The sequence below is a fragment of the Cervus elaphus genome, chromosome 24 (assembly GCF_910594005.1).
Source record: "Cervus elaphus chromosome 24, mCerEla1.1, whole genome shotgun sequence".
Lineage (NCBI taxonomy): Eukaryota > Metazoa > Chordata > Mammalia > Artiodactyla > Cervidae > Cervus > Cervus elaphus.
In genome coordinates this window covers 47,360,017-47,373,642 of record NC_057838.1, presented here as the reverse complement: position 1 = coordinate 47,373,642, position 13,626 = coordinate 47,360,017, and the positions used below count along the sequence as shown (strand labels likewise).

Genomic DNA, 13,626 nt, shown 5'->3' with positions numbered 1-13,626 from the left:
CCCATTATTAAAGAACATTCTAGGTAAATATCATTTTAAATAGCTGTATGGTGTTTCTACATTTGAATCCAGTACCCTTCATCACAATTGGCCCAACCAGGAGCCAAGACCTCATTATGTTACTGCCACTCTGTGCTCGAAGCGGTTGCTGGATTGCTACTTACAAGTGGTTCAGAGTGCAAGATGCTTTGACACAGCTAGCGTGGTACACATCTCACAGACTGTGTAGTGGCAATTATTTCAAAGAATTCACATGAGTGAGAGTATGACAGCTTGTCAGCTGTCATACTTGTAGTCTGTCTGGTAAGTGAGGAGCCATTTATTCAACATATCCCTTGCATACTGAAGATGCCCAATTGCTTGTCTATCTCAAGATCAATTCTCTCCCTGTACATCTGATCAGGTGACAATCAGTTTTCTTTCTTTGTGCATAAATGAATGTTCACACTGCCTTTAGCAATGGTGACCTGGGGCCAGATTTTTTTTTTTTTTTTTTTTTTTTGACACCAGGATTTCAAACAGGGGTGTTACAAGGTCAGATTTTCTGAGGCTTGGCTTCTACAACAGGGATTTATAATGGTTAGAAATTAGGAAGCATCAAAACCTACAGTCAGCTATCCCTGCTCTGTTCATGGTTTGTACTGACAAGGAGGACACACAAAGGTACACAAGCTGCTTGGGAGCATCCAGTCACCTTGGCAGAACTGTTTCACTGCATGTTATCCCCAAGGTCTATTAATATTTCCATGCCCACATCTATATTTTTGGGTTATATCATGATTTGCTATTCTTACTTGTTGAAAGATCAAGACCTTTTTTTCTTCATAATGTGCTTTCCTTTTGGTGACGACTACTATATATGGATACAATATTTTGAAGTAGATGAAATTAGCCGATTTCAATAAATGCTTAAGTAAAAACAGGTAAATTTCTCCTAGATACTGTTAATAGGTCAGTGACCAGCCTAATGAAGAAAATAGAAATTTTCATGAACTTGAATCCTTAGGGCTGGAAGGGGGAACCTGATGTGATTGAATCCTAATCAGTAATTAGAGAAGTTAGATACTAACTTCATAACAAGACAGCTACCAAGAACAAAGCTAGGGTAGCAAACTGGGTCTCCTCCTTTCTCTAGCACTTCTTGCAGAATGGCTGGGCTAACTGTGACAATGATAAGTCACCAAAAACATTTTTTTTTAATTGTTAACTTGAAAAACTTTAGGCTTCTGAATTCAGTGAATGAGAAAGCTTCAGAGAGGTCCATACAGGCAGTAGAAAGCACTCAACTAATAGAAACTGTTTTTCTGAAAGACTCTGTTAAGACTTAACAGCACAAGATGGAAAATACTCTAAAATATCAAAGAAAATAAGTACAGGAAAAACAGAAGAAACAAGATGGTCTTCAAAGTCACAACCTTATAGACTGGAGTAACTCATGTCTTATGGAGCTGTTAAATTTTGAGTTACTCTATATATTAAACCCCCACAAAGCCAAATATATTATTGAACCATTCTGGGTCACTGTGCTAACCTATAGAGCATATATCATGGCCTCAGTGAACAGTGCCTCCTAGGAATGTGCACGTCCTAATCTGCATAGCTTTATGCAGAGGGTTCATCTTTGAAGATCCTTTCATAAAATATAGCCTACTAAGCTTGAGCATAGATAGCTCTGACTGTATATTAAAAATTATACTGCAATGAGTAATATATGCTATGCAATATAAAATACATATATAAAGTATAATCTTAGAATATTTATTATTTTTCCATATTTTATTTCTTAGGGAATGTAGTAAACTTTGCATTAATTAACTGAAAACATGATTTATTTCTACTGTATTTCTATTTATAAAGGTATGAAATAAAAGGATGCATTCCATATAGCATCAAGTGATATAAACAAATTCTTCTATTTCTCTTTATAAACAATCATCCTTAATTATGGAGCAGTGTCAAGGCCAAGTAATAAATGAACAAAATAGTGATTCTTATCATTCTGAAGAGAGAGAAAGGATGCCGATTATTTTTTATTTCCTTCTACAAACACTTCCCTCCTGTCCCTTTAAGATAGCTGGGTGAAGTTAAAAGACTCTTGACAAGAAGCATGAAAAACAGACCAAGGAAAAGATCAGCTATTATACAGAGTGAAGTAAGTCAGAAAGAGAAACACAGCTATCGTATATTAATGCATATATATGGAATCTAGAAAGATGGTACTGATGAACCTATTTGTAGGGCAGCAGTGGAGACTCAGACATAGAGAACAGACTTGTGGACACAATGCGGGAAGGGGAGGGTGGGACGAATGGAGAGAGTGGTATGAAAACATACACACTAACATATGTAAAACAGATAGCCCATGGGAATTTTCTGGATAACTCAGGGAGCCCAAACCAGTGCTCTGACAACCTAGAGGGATGAATGGGGTGGGAAGTGGGAGGGAAGTTCAAAAGGGAGGGGACACATGTACACCTATGGCTGATTCACATTAATGTATGGCAGAAACCAAAACCATATTGTAAAGCAATTACCCTTCAATTAAAAATGAACATCTTAAAAATAAGGGAGATGGGAGGGAGGTTTAAGAGGAAGGGGACATATGTATACCTACGGCTGATTCATGTTGATGTTTGACAGAAAACAAAATTCTGTAAAGCAATGATCCTTCAATTAAAAAAATTAATAAAATTTTAAAAAGAAAAAAAAAAAATTCTGGGCACAGGAAAAAAATAAAAAGACCATCTCTTCCATAAGCACTGTGTGGCCAGAGTTTGAATTTTAGTGATCCTTCCAAATTCTTCCTGAGAACAAAAACCAACTCCTTGTAAATCCTCCCTCCGCCCTCCTTCCCCAAGTCCGCTGAGGGGGAGCATCATCTGGTCTTTACCTGTAAAGCTACTGTTCATTTCAGGAACATCATCCTCTTCCTCATTCTCCGCGTGGACTATGCCAGCATTTTGCATATCATTGTAGGACTTGGTTCGCTTTGGGGTCGACTGCTTGGAACCAGAGTGAAGGCTTTGCAAGGCATCCGTCGTGATCACTTTCCCACTGACTGGCTGGCTAGGAGGTTTGGGTGTCCCATAATAGTTTCCTAGGTGATGGAGAGACACATTTGCATGTTTTAGAAAGAATACTTTGTTTTTCTCAAGTCTGCAAATCCAAATCTCTTAGCCCATTAAAAAAAAATTTTTTTTTTTCTTTTTTCTTTTTTTTAAATTAGAAAACCAGAACAACCTGTATTTCATTTCTGGAATGGGTAAGAAAACATGTTGGTCCTATCCAGTTAGACATGGTGATTTCAGAAGCCAGGAGGAAAGCTGCATTGTGGTGGGGAAAGAACCTACTAGGGACGAAAACAAAAGGGGCTGTGCAGAATGGAAAAGCTTCATCCTCATTACATTTGAATTTCAATTGGTCACCGTTTCACATATATGCACTAGCATAATGCAGAATCCAATTTGGAGTGAGTGGCACACAAAATAACAAATTCATTACCGCCAGCACCCTTACAAGCTGACACAGTGGAGGTCACCCTCCCTTAATAAGGAAACTCCTCAAGAGGGAACCCAAGCAATATTTTTTTTAAAAAAGAGAGTGAACACCACGTGGCGCCTCTTTAGCTGAATGGCAGGTCTGACTGGCACAGTCAAGTGTGGCTGGAACAAACCCGTGCCCAGCTCTCACAGGAAACTCCGGGTCAGCAGTGGCAGACTGGCACCCTTCACGGGTCACTTGTCTAGTCAGTGCCCATTTTCATTTTTAGCCACTTGCCTCTAGAGTTTGGCTCAGCTCTGACTCTCACGTGCAAAGTGACTCTGGGCAGGACCAGGATAGGCTTTTATGTCCTAATTTTTTTAATTTAAAATGTGTATATTTTTAGTGTGCAGTACAGAAATCTAACTAGTAAAATAAAATATTTACTTTAAAAAGTTAAGTGATAAAGCAATACTTTACAAAATTGACTTTTTAAAATGTGAAGATTAAACTTCAAGTTTAAAAAAGCAGATATATTTACTAAGAAATTGAGTATACAATAACAATGGTAGCAATGAGGTTCCTTTTGAACACGAGTTAAAAATTAAGTTATTTTAAAGAAAGTGTCAAGCAAATAACGGACACTATCACAAGATATAGACAAAATCTTGAAGGTAATTCGTGAATGGGCAGAATTTGAAAACTACAGCTTAAAATCAATAATATCCAGTGACCATATGATCAAAAGCATCAACATCAGAATGCCATAAATCCACTCAGCATCTCACATCTTTTAGAGTAAGGCCAGATAGACTGATCTTCTTAGGCCCTACAAAAAATCCTATGTAATGTCTATAATTTTGCGCTTGGTAAAGTAGAATTTGTAAATAATAACAAATCCTATACATACTGTTTCTTCTCAAGAATCTCATCCCATTGTCGAACAGATATTACAGGGTTTATATACATTAAGCTTTATCTTTATAATTAAATATTCTTTATGACATTATTTCTTTAAACTATTTTTTGAATCATCAAACTTATGAACATGTGCATCCACTTTCTTTGAAAGTGGTATAAACAGCACGTGTCAGCAGGGAAATCCTGAACACGCATGTTAAAAACAGCAGCAGAATGAGACAAATGCTCAGGGCTGGTGCACTGGGAAGACCCAGAGGGATGGGATGGAGAGGGAGGCGGGAAGGGGGATCGGGATGGGGAACACATGTAAATCCATGGCTGATTCATGTCAATGTATGGCAAAAACCACTACAATATTGTAAAGTAATTAGCCTCCAACTAATAAAAATAAATGGAAAAAAAAAAAAAGAGCAGCAGAATAAAGGGCACCATGTTTGAACTTGAAGGAAACCACGTAGAAGTCAATGAGCACCTTCTGGTGGCTTGCACTCAACTCAATCACTTCTTTCACACAAGGAGGTATCTCAACCTCTTCAAAACCTTCATTCAGCTTTCTAACACAAAGGTACAGAGACTGAGTGGAACCAGCATGAAGAAAAGGCATCCATGTGTGTTTCTAGGGACTAACACAAGTGCAGGAAAAAATGAACACATGTATAAGCCAAGACTCAGCCTGCATTTCTAAACAGGTTACACCAAAGGATGTCCCATGTCTTTGATGAAGTTGAATCTTGGCCGCAGTATTGACTATTTTCACTAACTGGAGATTCTTAGTGGGGTTTAGGTAAATAAAACAGTTGACTATTTAAAAAGTAATCTTCATGGTGAACAAGAAATAAAGACAAAGCTCTACTGAATTCTTTATCATCATTATTATACCAAAACATAGCATACATTTTTCAGTTAGAGATTAAAGTAAGGCCAATGTCTACAAATAAGAATCTTCCAGTGAAGGATGTATTCAAAAGATAGGACTCTTGATTCATAATTTTATAATTATAATTTTATAACATTCATGAAGCTATTGTCATTTAAAAATCAATTAAAACTTAGACATCCTTGTTTATGACAAAAATAAATGTCTGGAAAAGAAAAGTTCTACCTAAATTTGACAAATTTATGTGGATTTTCCTCAGTTTTCAAGGAAGGTCAGGGTCTTTCTTAAGTTAGTAAATGATTAGCAGATTTCTCAACGCAATTACAAATTCCCCCAAACAACCCACTTATTCATAGTTGTTTCCTGTCTCTGGAAATTAGTTTAAGATTGATTAGAGACAGATACAGTACATATTATTAGACTGAACCACATGCAACCGCTGAGGTAGAAGACAAACTGTCAAATATCAGCAATTTCATTTGCGTTAATCTACAGTAAAGCATCTGCCTACAATGTGGGAGACCCAGGTTCAATCCTGGGTCGGGAAGCTCTCCTGGAGAAGGAAATGGCAACCCACTCCAGTATTCTTGCCTGGAAAATCCCATGGATGGAGGAACCTGGTAGGCTACAGTCCATGGGGTCGCAAAGTGTCAGACACGACTGAGCGACTTCACTTTCACTTTCAAAGTGTAGATTAACATATGCTCAACATTCACTGGATCACAGAAAAAGCAAGAGAGTTCCAGAAAAACATCTACTTCTGCTTCACTGACTATGCTAAAGCCTTTGACCGTGTGGATGACAACAAACTGTGGAAAATTCTTAAAGAGACAAGAGTACCAGACCACCTTACCTGTCTCCTGAGAAACTGGTATGCGAGTCAGAAAGCCATAGTGAGAACCTTACATAGAATGACTTGTCCAAAATTGGGAAAGGAATATGACAAGGCTGCATATTTTCACCTTGTTTATTTACCTTATATACAGAGTACATCATGCAAAATACCAGGCTGGATGGATCACAAGTTAGAATCAAGATTGCAAGGAGAAATATCAACATCTCAGATATGCAGATGATACCACTATAATGGTAGGAAGTGAAAAGGAACTAAAGAGCCTCTTGATGAGGGTGAAAAAGCTGGCTTAAAACTCAACATTAAAAAAACTAAGATCATGGCATCTGGCCCCATCACCTCATGGCAAATAGAAGGGGTAAAAGTGGAAGTAGTGACATATTTTATTTTCTTGGTCTCCAAAGTCACTATGGATGGTGACTATAGCCATAAAATTAAAAGATGCTTGCTCCTTGGAAGGAAAGCTATGACAAACCTAGACAACATATTGAAAAGCAGAGACATTACTTTGCTGACAAAGGTCCATATAGCCAAAGCTTGTTTTCCAGTAGTCATGTATGAATGTGAGAGTTGGACCATAAAGAAGGCTGAGTGCTAAAGAAATGATGCTTTCGAATTGTGGTACTGTAGAAAACTCATGAGTTCCTTGTCTGCAAGGAGAACAAACCAGTCAATCCTAAAGGAAATCAACACTAAATATTCATTGGAAGGACTGATGCTGAAGCTGAAGCTCCAATACTTTGGCCACCTGATGTGAAGAGCAGACTCATCCTATTATGAGGATACAATGAGACAGTCCATTTAATGCTTTTAGCACTTGCAAAAGACTTCACTACAAGGCTTGATACATGCTATAATACTTAATGTTAACAGTGTATGTTTCTAATCTTTAAAAGGAAACTCTTTACACCTTAGGAGAAGGATTAATGAGACAATGTGTCTGAAGTGCTTGCCACATGGTAACAGAGTACCACAACTTTACCCACATAAAGGAATAAGCAGGTAAACCTCCCAATGACCAAATAACCTTGAGCAAATTACTTACTATCATCTCATACTTTCTCTGTGATATGATAATGGCAGCATGAGCTCCAATATCATCACAGGATTACCATGACAATCAAATGATGTAACTTTCTTGAAGGTACCCTGTAAACTATAAGATGTTATAAATACGAGAGAGTGTAATTATTCAAACTTCTCTAGCATATTACCTACAACCTTTACAGAAAAGCTTCTATCAAGTGGTGTTTCCTAAGGGCAGAGGGTTCAAGTTTCCATTGCAGATACATTTTTAAAAATAATTAGAATTTAGTGACCCACATTTAAAAAACTGAGTATCTCTGATTCAAATCTGGATATACTGAGACATGCTGCTGGACAAACTGTAAGGTCTGTCTTCCTGAGATTTGTCTCTTATGGGCAATGCTGGTGACAAGTGTGTGACCAAATTCACCAGGACCACACTACACTGTGGTGTTGGAGAGACTCTTGAAAATCCCTTGGACTGCAAGGAGATCAAACCAGTCACTCCTAAAGGAAATCAGTTCTGAATATTCATTGGAAGGACTGATGCTGAAGCTGAAAAACTCCAATACTTTGGCTACCTGATGCGAAGAACTGACTCATTGGAAAAAGACCCTGATGCTGGGAAAGATTAAAGGCAGGAGGAGAAGGGGACAACAGGGGATGATATGGTTGGATGGCATCAATGATTCAATGGACATGACTTTGAGCAAGCTCAGAGATTTGGTGATGGACAGGGAAACCTGGCATGCTGCAGTCCATGGGGTTGCAAAGAGTCAGACACGACTGAACGACTGAACTGAACACTCACACAATTAAGGATTTCTGCACAAAGGTTTTGGCTCCTATCTTTGGTGTGTCCCAGCCTTTGTCAGACAAACACCTTGACCTCAACCTAGAAGAGTACCCTAAGGTCTGAGCAGATAAAGGGGCATGGACACAAGAGGGATGAAGAAAACTTTTAAACTTCAAAAAATCCTCAGGAATCCCAATGAGTCTGTGAATGAATTGATTTTGGCCGAATCTGGGATTGGCCACGTTATCTTTCCACACAACCAAGGGCAAGATGACTCATGCACTCCTCCGTTTACCACCTTTCCCACCAGCACTGCCTTCACCCACCGTATATTACTCATTCCACTGATGTGGACCTCCGGGCATTTAAATTCAAAACCATGCCCTTCCAGGAAACTCTCCAGCTTATCAATCATTTCCACTCTGGTCAGCATCAAGCCAAGCCTAGCCAGAAACACAAACCTCCTTACATAGACTATGCACAAGAGACTCCCTATGAAGACTCTATGGATCGCTTAATGGTACTAAGTAAAAATCATTTGAAGAATTATAAATGAATAAAAGATTAATTTAGGTTATCACTTGGCAGGCTGCATAGTTTCTAAGAGACACGAGCCTGACCATCCCACAGTGCCCATGTTAGCCAACACACACTTCCTGAGGTGACTGGGCTCCCTCCCAAGTGACAATTGTGTGTGTCCCAGCTGCTATTTTCAGAACTGGCTCCACAATACAACTCAGCAGGGATGATGGCTGGGGAGGGAGAGGAGGGCAAGGAAGACGCAAGAGGAAGCCACCAATGGCCATAATTAACAGGCACACTCTTTGGCCATGACCAAGCCAAAGAAAATATTTTCTGACACACAGTTAAAAATTAATGGGGACTGCAAATCAATTTTTAGAGCTTGATAAAATATTGAAGGAGGGCTGCAACCCTGAGTTTTAAGCCAGAATGAATCAAATCTTAAAAGCCTTTCACTTTGTATAAATTTAATATTCATTCATTCATTCCCTTATAGAGAACCTCTTGTTATGCTAGGCACTATGGTGGAAAGGCAGAAATGGAACTAGAACATGATTTTCACAAATGCTCTGCATGGTATACATCAGTTTTTTAAACTTTGTACATGTAACAGTTACATCAAATGGAGATTCTCTTTTAAAAGGTCAAGGTGGGGCTTGAAATTTTGAATTTCTAACAAGGACTCAGGTGATGCTGATGATACTGGTCCATGGACCATCTTCTGTGTAGCAAAGGTGAAGAAATCAGAGACAAGCATTTGCATTTAGGCCCTTTGTCCTGCAGTCCTATGTTGCTTTAGAATTGGGAGGTGGCAGAGGTGGGGGAGCTGAAGGGAGGGATGGCTTGCTTCTCTTTTTCCAAACAGAACAAGCTTTGAAAATAAGTAGCAGAACAGGATGACAGTGACCACGAATGGCTGGAAATCTACAGCATGTATTATCAAAGGGGCAACACTATACCCAAGGGGCAAAAGTGAGTGTGTGCTCAGTTGTGTCCGACTCTTTGCAACACCATGGACTACAGCCCATCAGGCTCCTTTGTCCGTGGAAGTTTTCAGGCAAGAATACTGGAGTGGGTTACCATTTCCTCTTCAAGAGGATCTTTCCAACCCAGGGATCCAACTCGAGTCTCCTGCGTCTCCTGCATTGACAGGAAGATTCATTACCGCTGAGCCACCTGGGAAGCCCAGGGTAAGATGTGTGGGGTCCAAAAACCTTACTCTTGTTCTTTGTAAAGCACAAATATGTATACAGTACATAAGGACATAGATCCAGCATATCTGATTTTGTCTTGGTCTCAAGGTCATGCATGTGTGACCCTTGCAGGCTCTGCAGGCAAGCTTCACAGTTGGACCCCTTGCTCTCTCTGCTCAAATCTCACTGGTTTTCTTTCAGGTCTCATATGCAGTCTGTGCCCCCACTCACCTCACAGCTCTTACACTCACTCTTCTCTCTGTTTAACTTTCCTCCCTCTGCTTCTCATCCCAATATCACCTGCTGATCCTCTGACCCCACCAACTAGATCAAAGTCTCCTGTATATGTTTTTTTTGTTTGTTTGTTTTTTAACATTTATTTTTATTCATTTGGCTGCATAGAGTCCTAGTTGTGGCATGTGGGATCTAGTTCCCTGACCAGGGATCGAACCCAGCCCCCCTGTATCAGGAGCGCAGAGTGTTAGCCACTGGACCACCAGGGAATTCCCTCTCCTGTATATGTTTTTAGAGAAGCGTGTATCTCTTCTTTCCCAAGGCCCTTTGCTCAGTTTATCAGACTATGTAACGAAATGATATCTGTCTTTACCTCTAAACTGTAAGCTCCATGAAGGCAGGATCCACATGTGTTCTGTGCACGACTGCATTCCCAAAACAAACATGGTGCCGGGCACAAGGTGTCACTGAGTAATTCTCTGCAGAATGAGTAACTGAATAAAGTGGAGACAGTACACACAAATCCCAGCCCAGGATGCTCCTCAATACCTATATTGTGGATCCGGTTTTTAAGAGCATGACTCACGGCAGTTTCTTTTCAGTCCATCAATTCTATCTGAATTATCTCAGATCCACATCACTTCACTTTGCCACTTGCTTACTCAACACATGATGGTATCATTCATAAAACTCCCATCACTTTCTATTTATTCTTTCTTTAATGACCTGCTCCACTCTACAAATCCATGATTTACATGCACAGAAGGATAATAAGCCCATGTCCTATAAGTAGAGGTTTGTTCTTACTAGTGCCATGTGCCTTTGAATTTTAGACCAGAAAGGGCAAGGTAAGTTAATAGTGTTGTGACCCTGAGCAAGGTAAGGGACCTCTTTCTTTCCGGCCTCGGTTGTCATGTAGAAAGACTAGTACCCATGAAACAGAGTTTTTGCGCAGATTAAATTAGACCACATATATAAAGCACTCAGTACTGTGCTTGGCACAATATAAGCATGTAATAAACCACAGCATCAGTTGTTCCTGATACTCTGAGCAGCTCTAAGATGTAAAATTTGGTATTGTTATCAAAGCACATATTTAAAGAACATTAACAAAAAGTTACCTTTACTGTGCATCTACCATATGTTGCTACCTACACATTCACTTATTCTAATCATTAACAATTCTACAGAAAAAAAATTAATATTCCCATTTTCAGATGAAGAAACTGACATTCACACAATGCTTAAATGACAGCTGGCATTTAAACATGGATCTGTCTCCACTGTCTATGCTCTTGACTTAAGGAATGGTTGGGGATCTCTAAGCAGAAAATTAACCAAACCGTCCCTGGGCTTGGCCTCCTTGTCTTCAAAGGCAGAGGAACATACAATTGTCACACAGATTTCCTTTGGTTCTTTCATTATCAACAGAGAACACTCCACAGTGGAGTTTGCCAACAGAGCTTATCACAACAGACGGCTGCTGAGGCCTGCCAAAGAACAGGACTCCAGACGGTTTCTTCTTCCTCAATGACAAACAAGAACTCTCTTCACCCCAGCTTTATTACCATGTCCCCCCAAAGTAGACCCTTGGCAGCTGCCTTTTTGCAGACCTTCTAAGAAGCAGAACAGTACCATTATTGAAGGCTGACACATACACTCCCTTCCTAATTAACATGAAGAGATATGCAACCCATAACTCCAATTGGAAATGTCACATTGGGACCGCACTTCCATGCTGAGTGAAAACCTTTGCAAGCTCAAAGTGTATAATCAGCCTCTTCTACCCAGAGGCATTTGTAAAACAGGCATGTTTGGAACCACTCCCACTGAATAGTTCCGCCCTTACAAACTCTCTCCCAGAGAAGTCCCAAGGGCTGGCTGAGGCAGCAACCTGTCTTATTGAGCAAAAATGTCAACAGGAGAAAAAAAAAAAAAAGGGCAAGGCAAAAAGGAGATGGTGCTTCTGATTTATTTCAAGAATGCTATCCAATAAATGAGCTCAGTGTCACAATTAGGAAGCTGGGCCAAGGAGGAAAGACACGTTTAGTCTTGTCTTCTGTGTCTTGCCTTGATTTTGATTGCAACCAGTGACAGAATGAGGAGTTGGCTCAAACTGCAGAGCTGAGACCAATTATGAACTCTACTCATAACTCATATGCCTCTGTGACGGGCAATACTTAGGTTCCTTAAATAGTCACGAAGGGCATCTACTGTTGGAGGATACACATAATATGCCAGCATTACAGCTGTTCGGGGTGGAAAATTCCATCCTGGAGACCCTGACACCCCCCACCCCACACACACACCAATCCTGGCTCTTTCCAGTGTTTCTAATCTAAGCAAACAGTACCAACATCTTTCCAGTTTTCTAAGACAGAAGTAGGAGTCATCCTAGGTGGAATATCATCACCTGAATCTTTTACCTCTTCTTCCAATAACTAATACATTAGTAAGTCCACATAAACATTTTATACTGTTGATATAATAATGCAACACTCCCTTAAAAATGGTGGCTCAGATGGTAACGAACCTGCCTGTGGGAGATCTAGGTTCGATCCCTGGGTTGGGAAGATCCCCTGGAGAAGGGAATGGCAACCCACTCCAGTATTCTTGCCTGAAGAATCCCATGGACAGAGGAGCCTGGCAGTCTACAGTCTACTAGTAGCTACAGGCAGGACAACAATCATGTCTGGTTTTGCTAAACATTTTATCATTAATGGTTAAATGAATGAATGCACAAACTAGTAAGAGAGTCTATAAGGAGAGTATCCATTTCCAAGCAGCAGACTCTGGCAAGATGAGCATTTCAGTCCTGCCTGGGACATGACCTTAGTGAAAGGCATTTGGCCAGATTTGGTTCCCAATTCCCTTTAGTGTCTTAGACATTCTCCTTCTGGATCTCAGTTTTGTCTTCTGAAGAGATGAGCTCTACTGCCTTTCCAGTTTAAACTTTTACAACCCTGAAATTCTAAACCCCAAACAAATATTGGACCTGAAAGAACATTCAGAAAGTTATCAGGCCTTGAGGTTTTATTGGTTCACTCCACTTGTCTGCCCTATATACGTCACAGAATGTACATAAAGAAGATCATCTCTCCTCTGTAGTGACATCCTCTTTGGGAGGATTCAAAACTATGTTTTCTAAAAGGAGATTAGCTCTTAAAGATGAGCTTAGCTCTCTGAAGTCGGATGACTGAGAAGAGAAAGATCTTCTTGAGTAGGTCCTCAACCATCCTTGCAGAAGCTTTTATTCTAAAACTGCCCTAGAAAATATGGCAGTCATCAGATACATGCGACTATTTAAGGCTAAACGAGTATAAACTACATTAATTTTAAAATGCAGCTTCTCAGTCACAAAAATCACATGTGGTCCATGACTGTTGTGTTGGACAGCTCGGAATATTGAACATTTTCATCACTGAAGAAAGTCCTGTTGTATGGCATTGGTTGTACAGGAAGCAAGAAATGAATCCCTGCTTCTCCATCTCTAGCACCAACGTTCCGACCTTTTCTTGGTTCACACTGCATTTGCTTTCTCAGGATTCAGGCTTTAGGGTTGGTGCCGACACACCTGAACTCATGCGATCCTCTGACAAGCTTCAGATCAAAGTCCACTTCTTCAAGGGGACTGACCCTAATGTTAGAGTCAATGGAGCACTCTTGTAGTTCTCTTCTCTGAACACACATCACTTCTCTAGAAGCTGTTTAAATTATTTTGCCT

The 13,626-nt window shown here is 39.9% G+C and overlaps 1 protein-coding gene across 19 annotated transcripts in view; it reads right to left on the bottom strand.

The window, feature by feature from the left end:
- The window catches only part of MAGI1 (membrane associated guanylate kinase, WW and PDZ domain containing 1), a 633,420-nt gene that overhangs the window by 108,829 nt on the left and 510,965 nt on the right, over positions 1-13,626 (bottom strand). For all 19 annotated transcript variants that reach the window (XM_043885421.1, XM_043885422.1, XM_043885423.1 and 16 more), the window contains one exon: positions 2,891-3,097. In XM_043885421.1, coding sequence (XP_043741356.1) covers positions 2,891-3,097 — 207 coding nt within the window. The remainder of the gene's footprint in view (positions 1-2,890; positions 3,098-13,626) is intronic.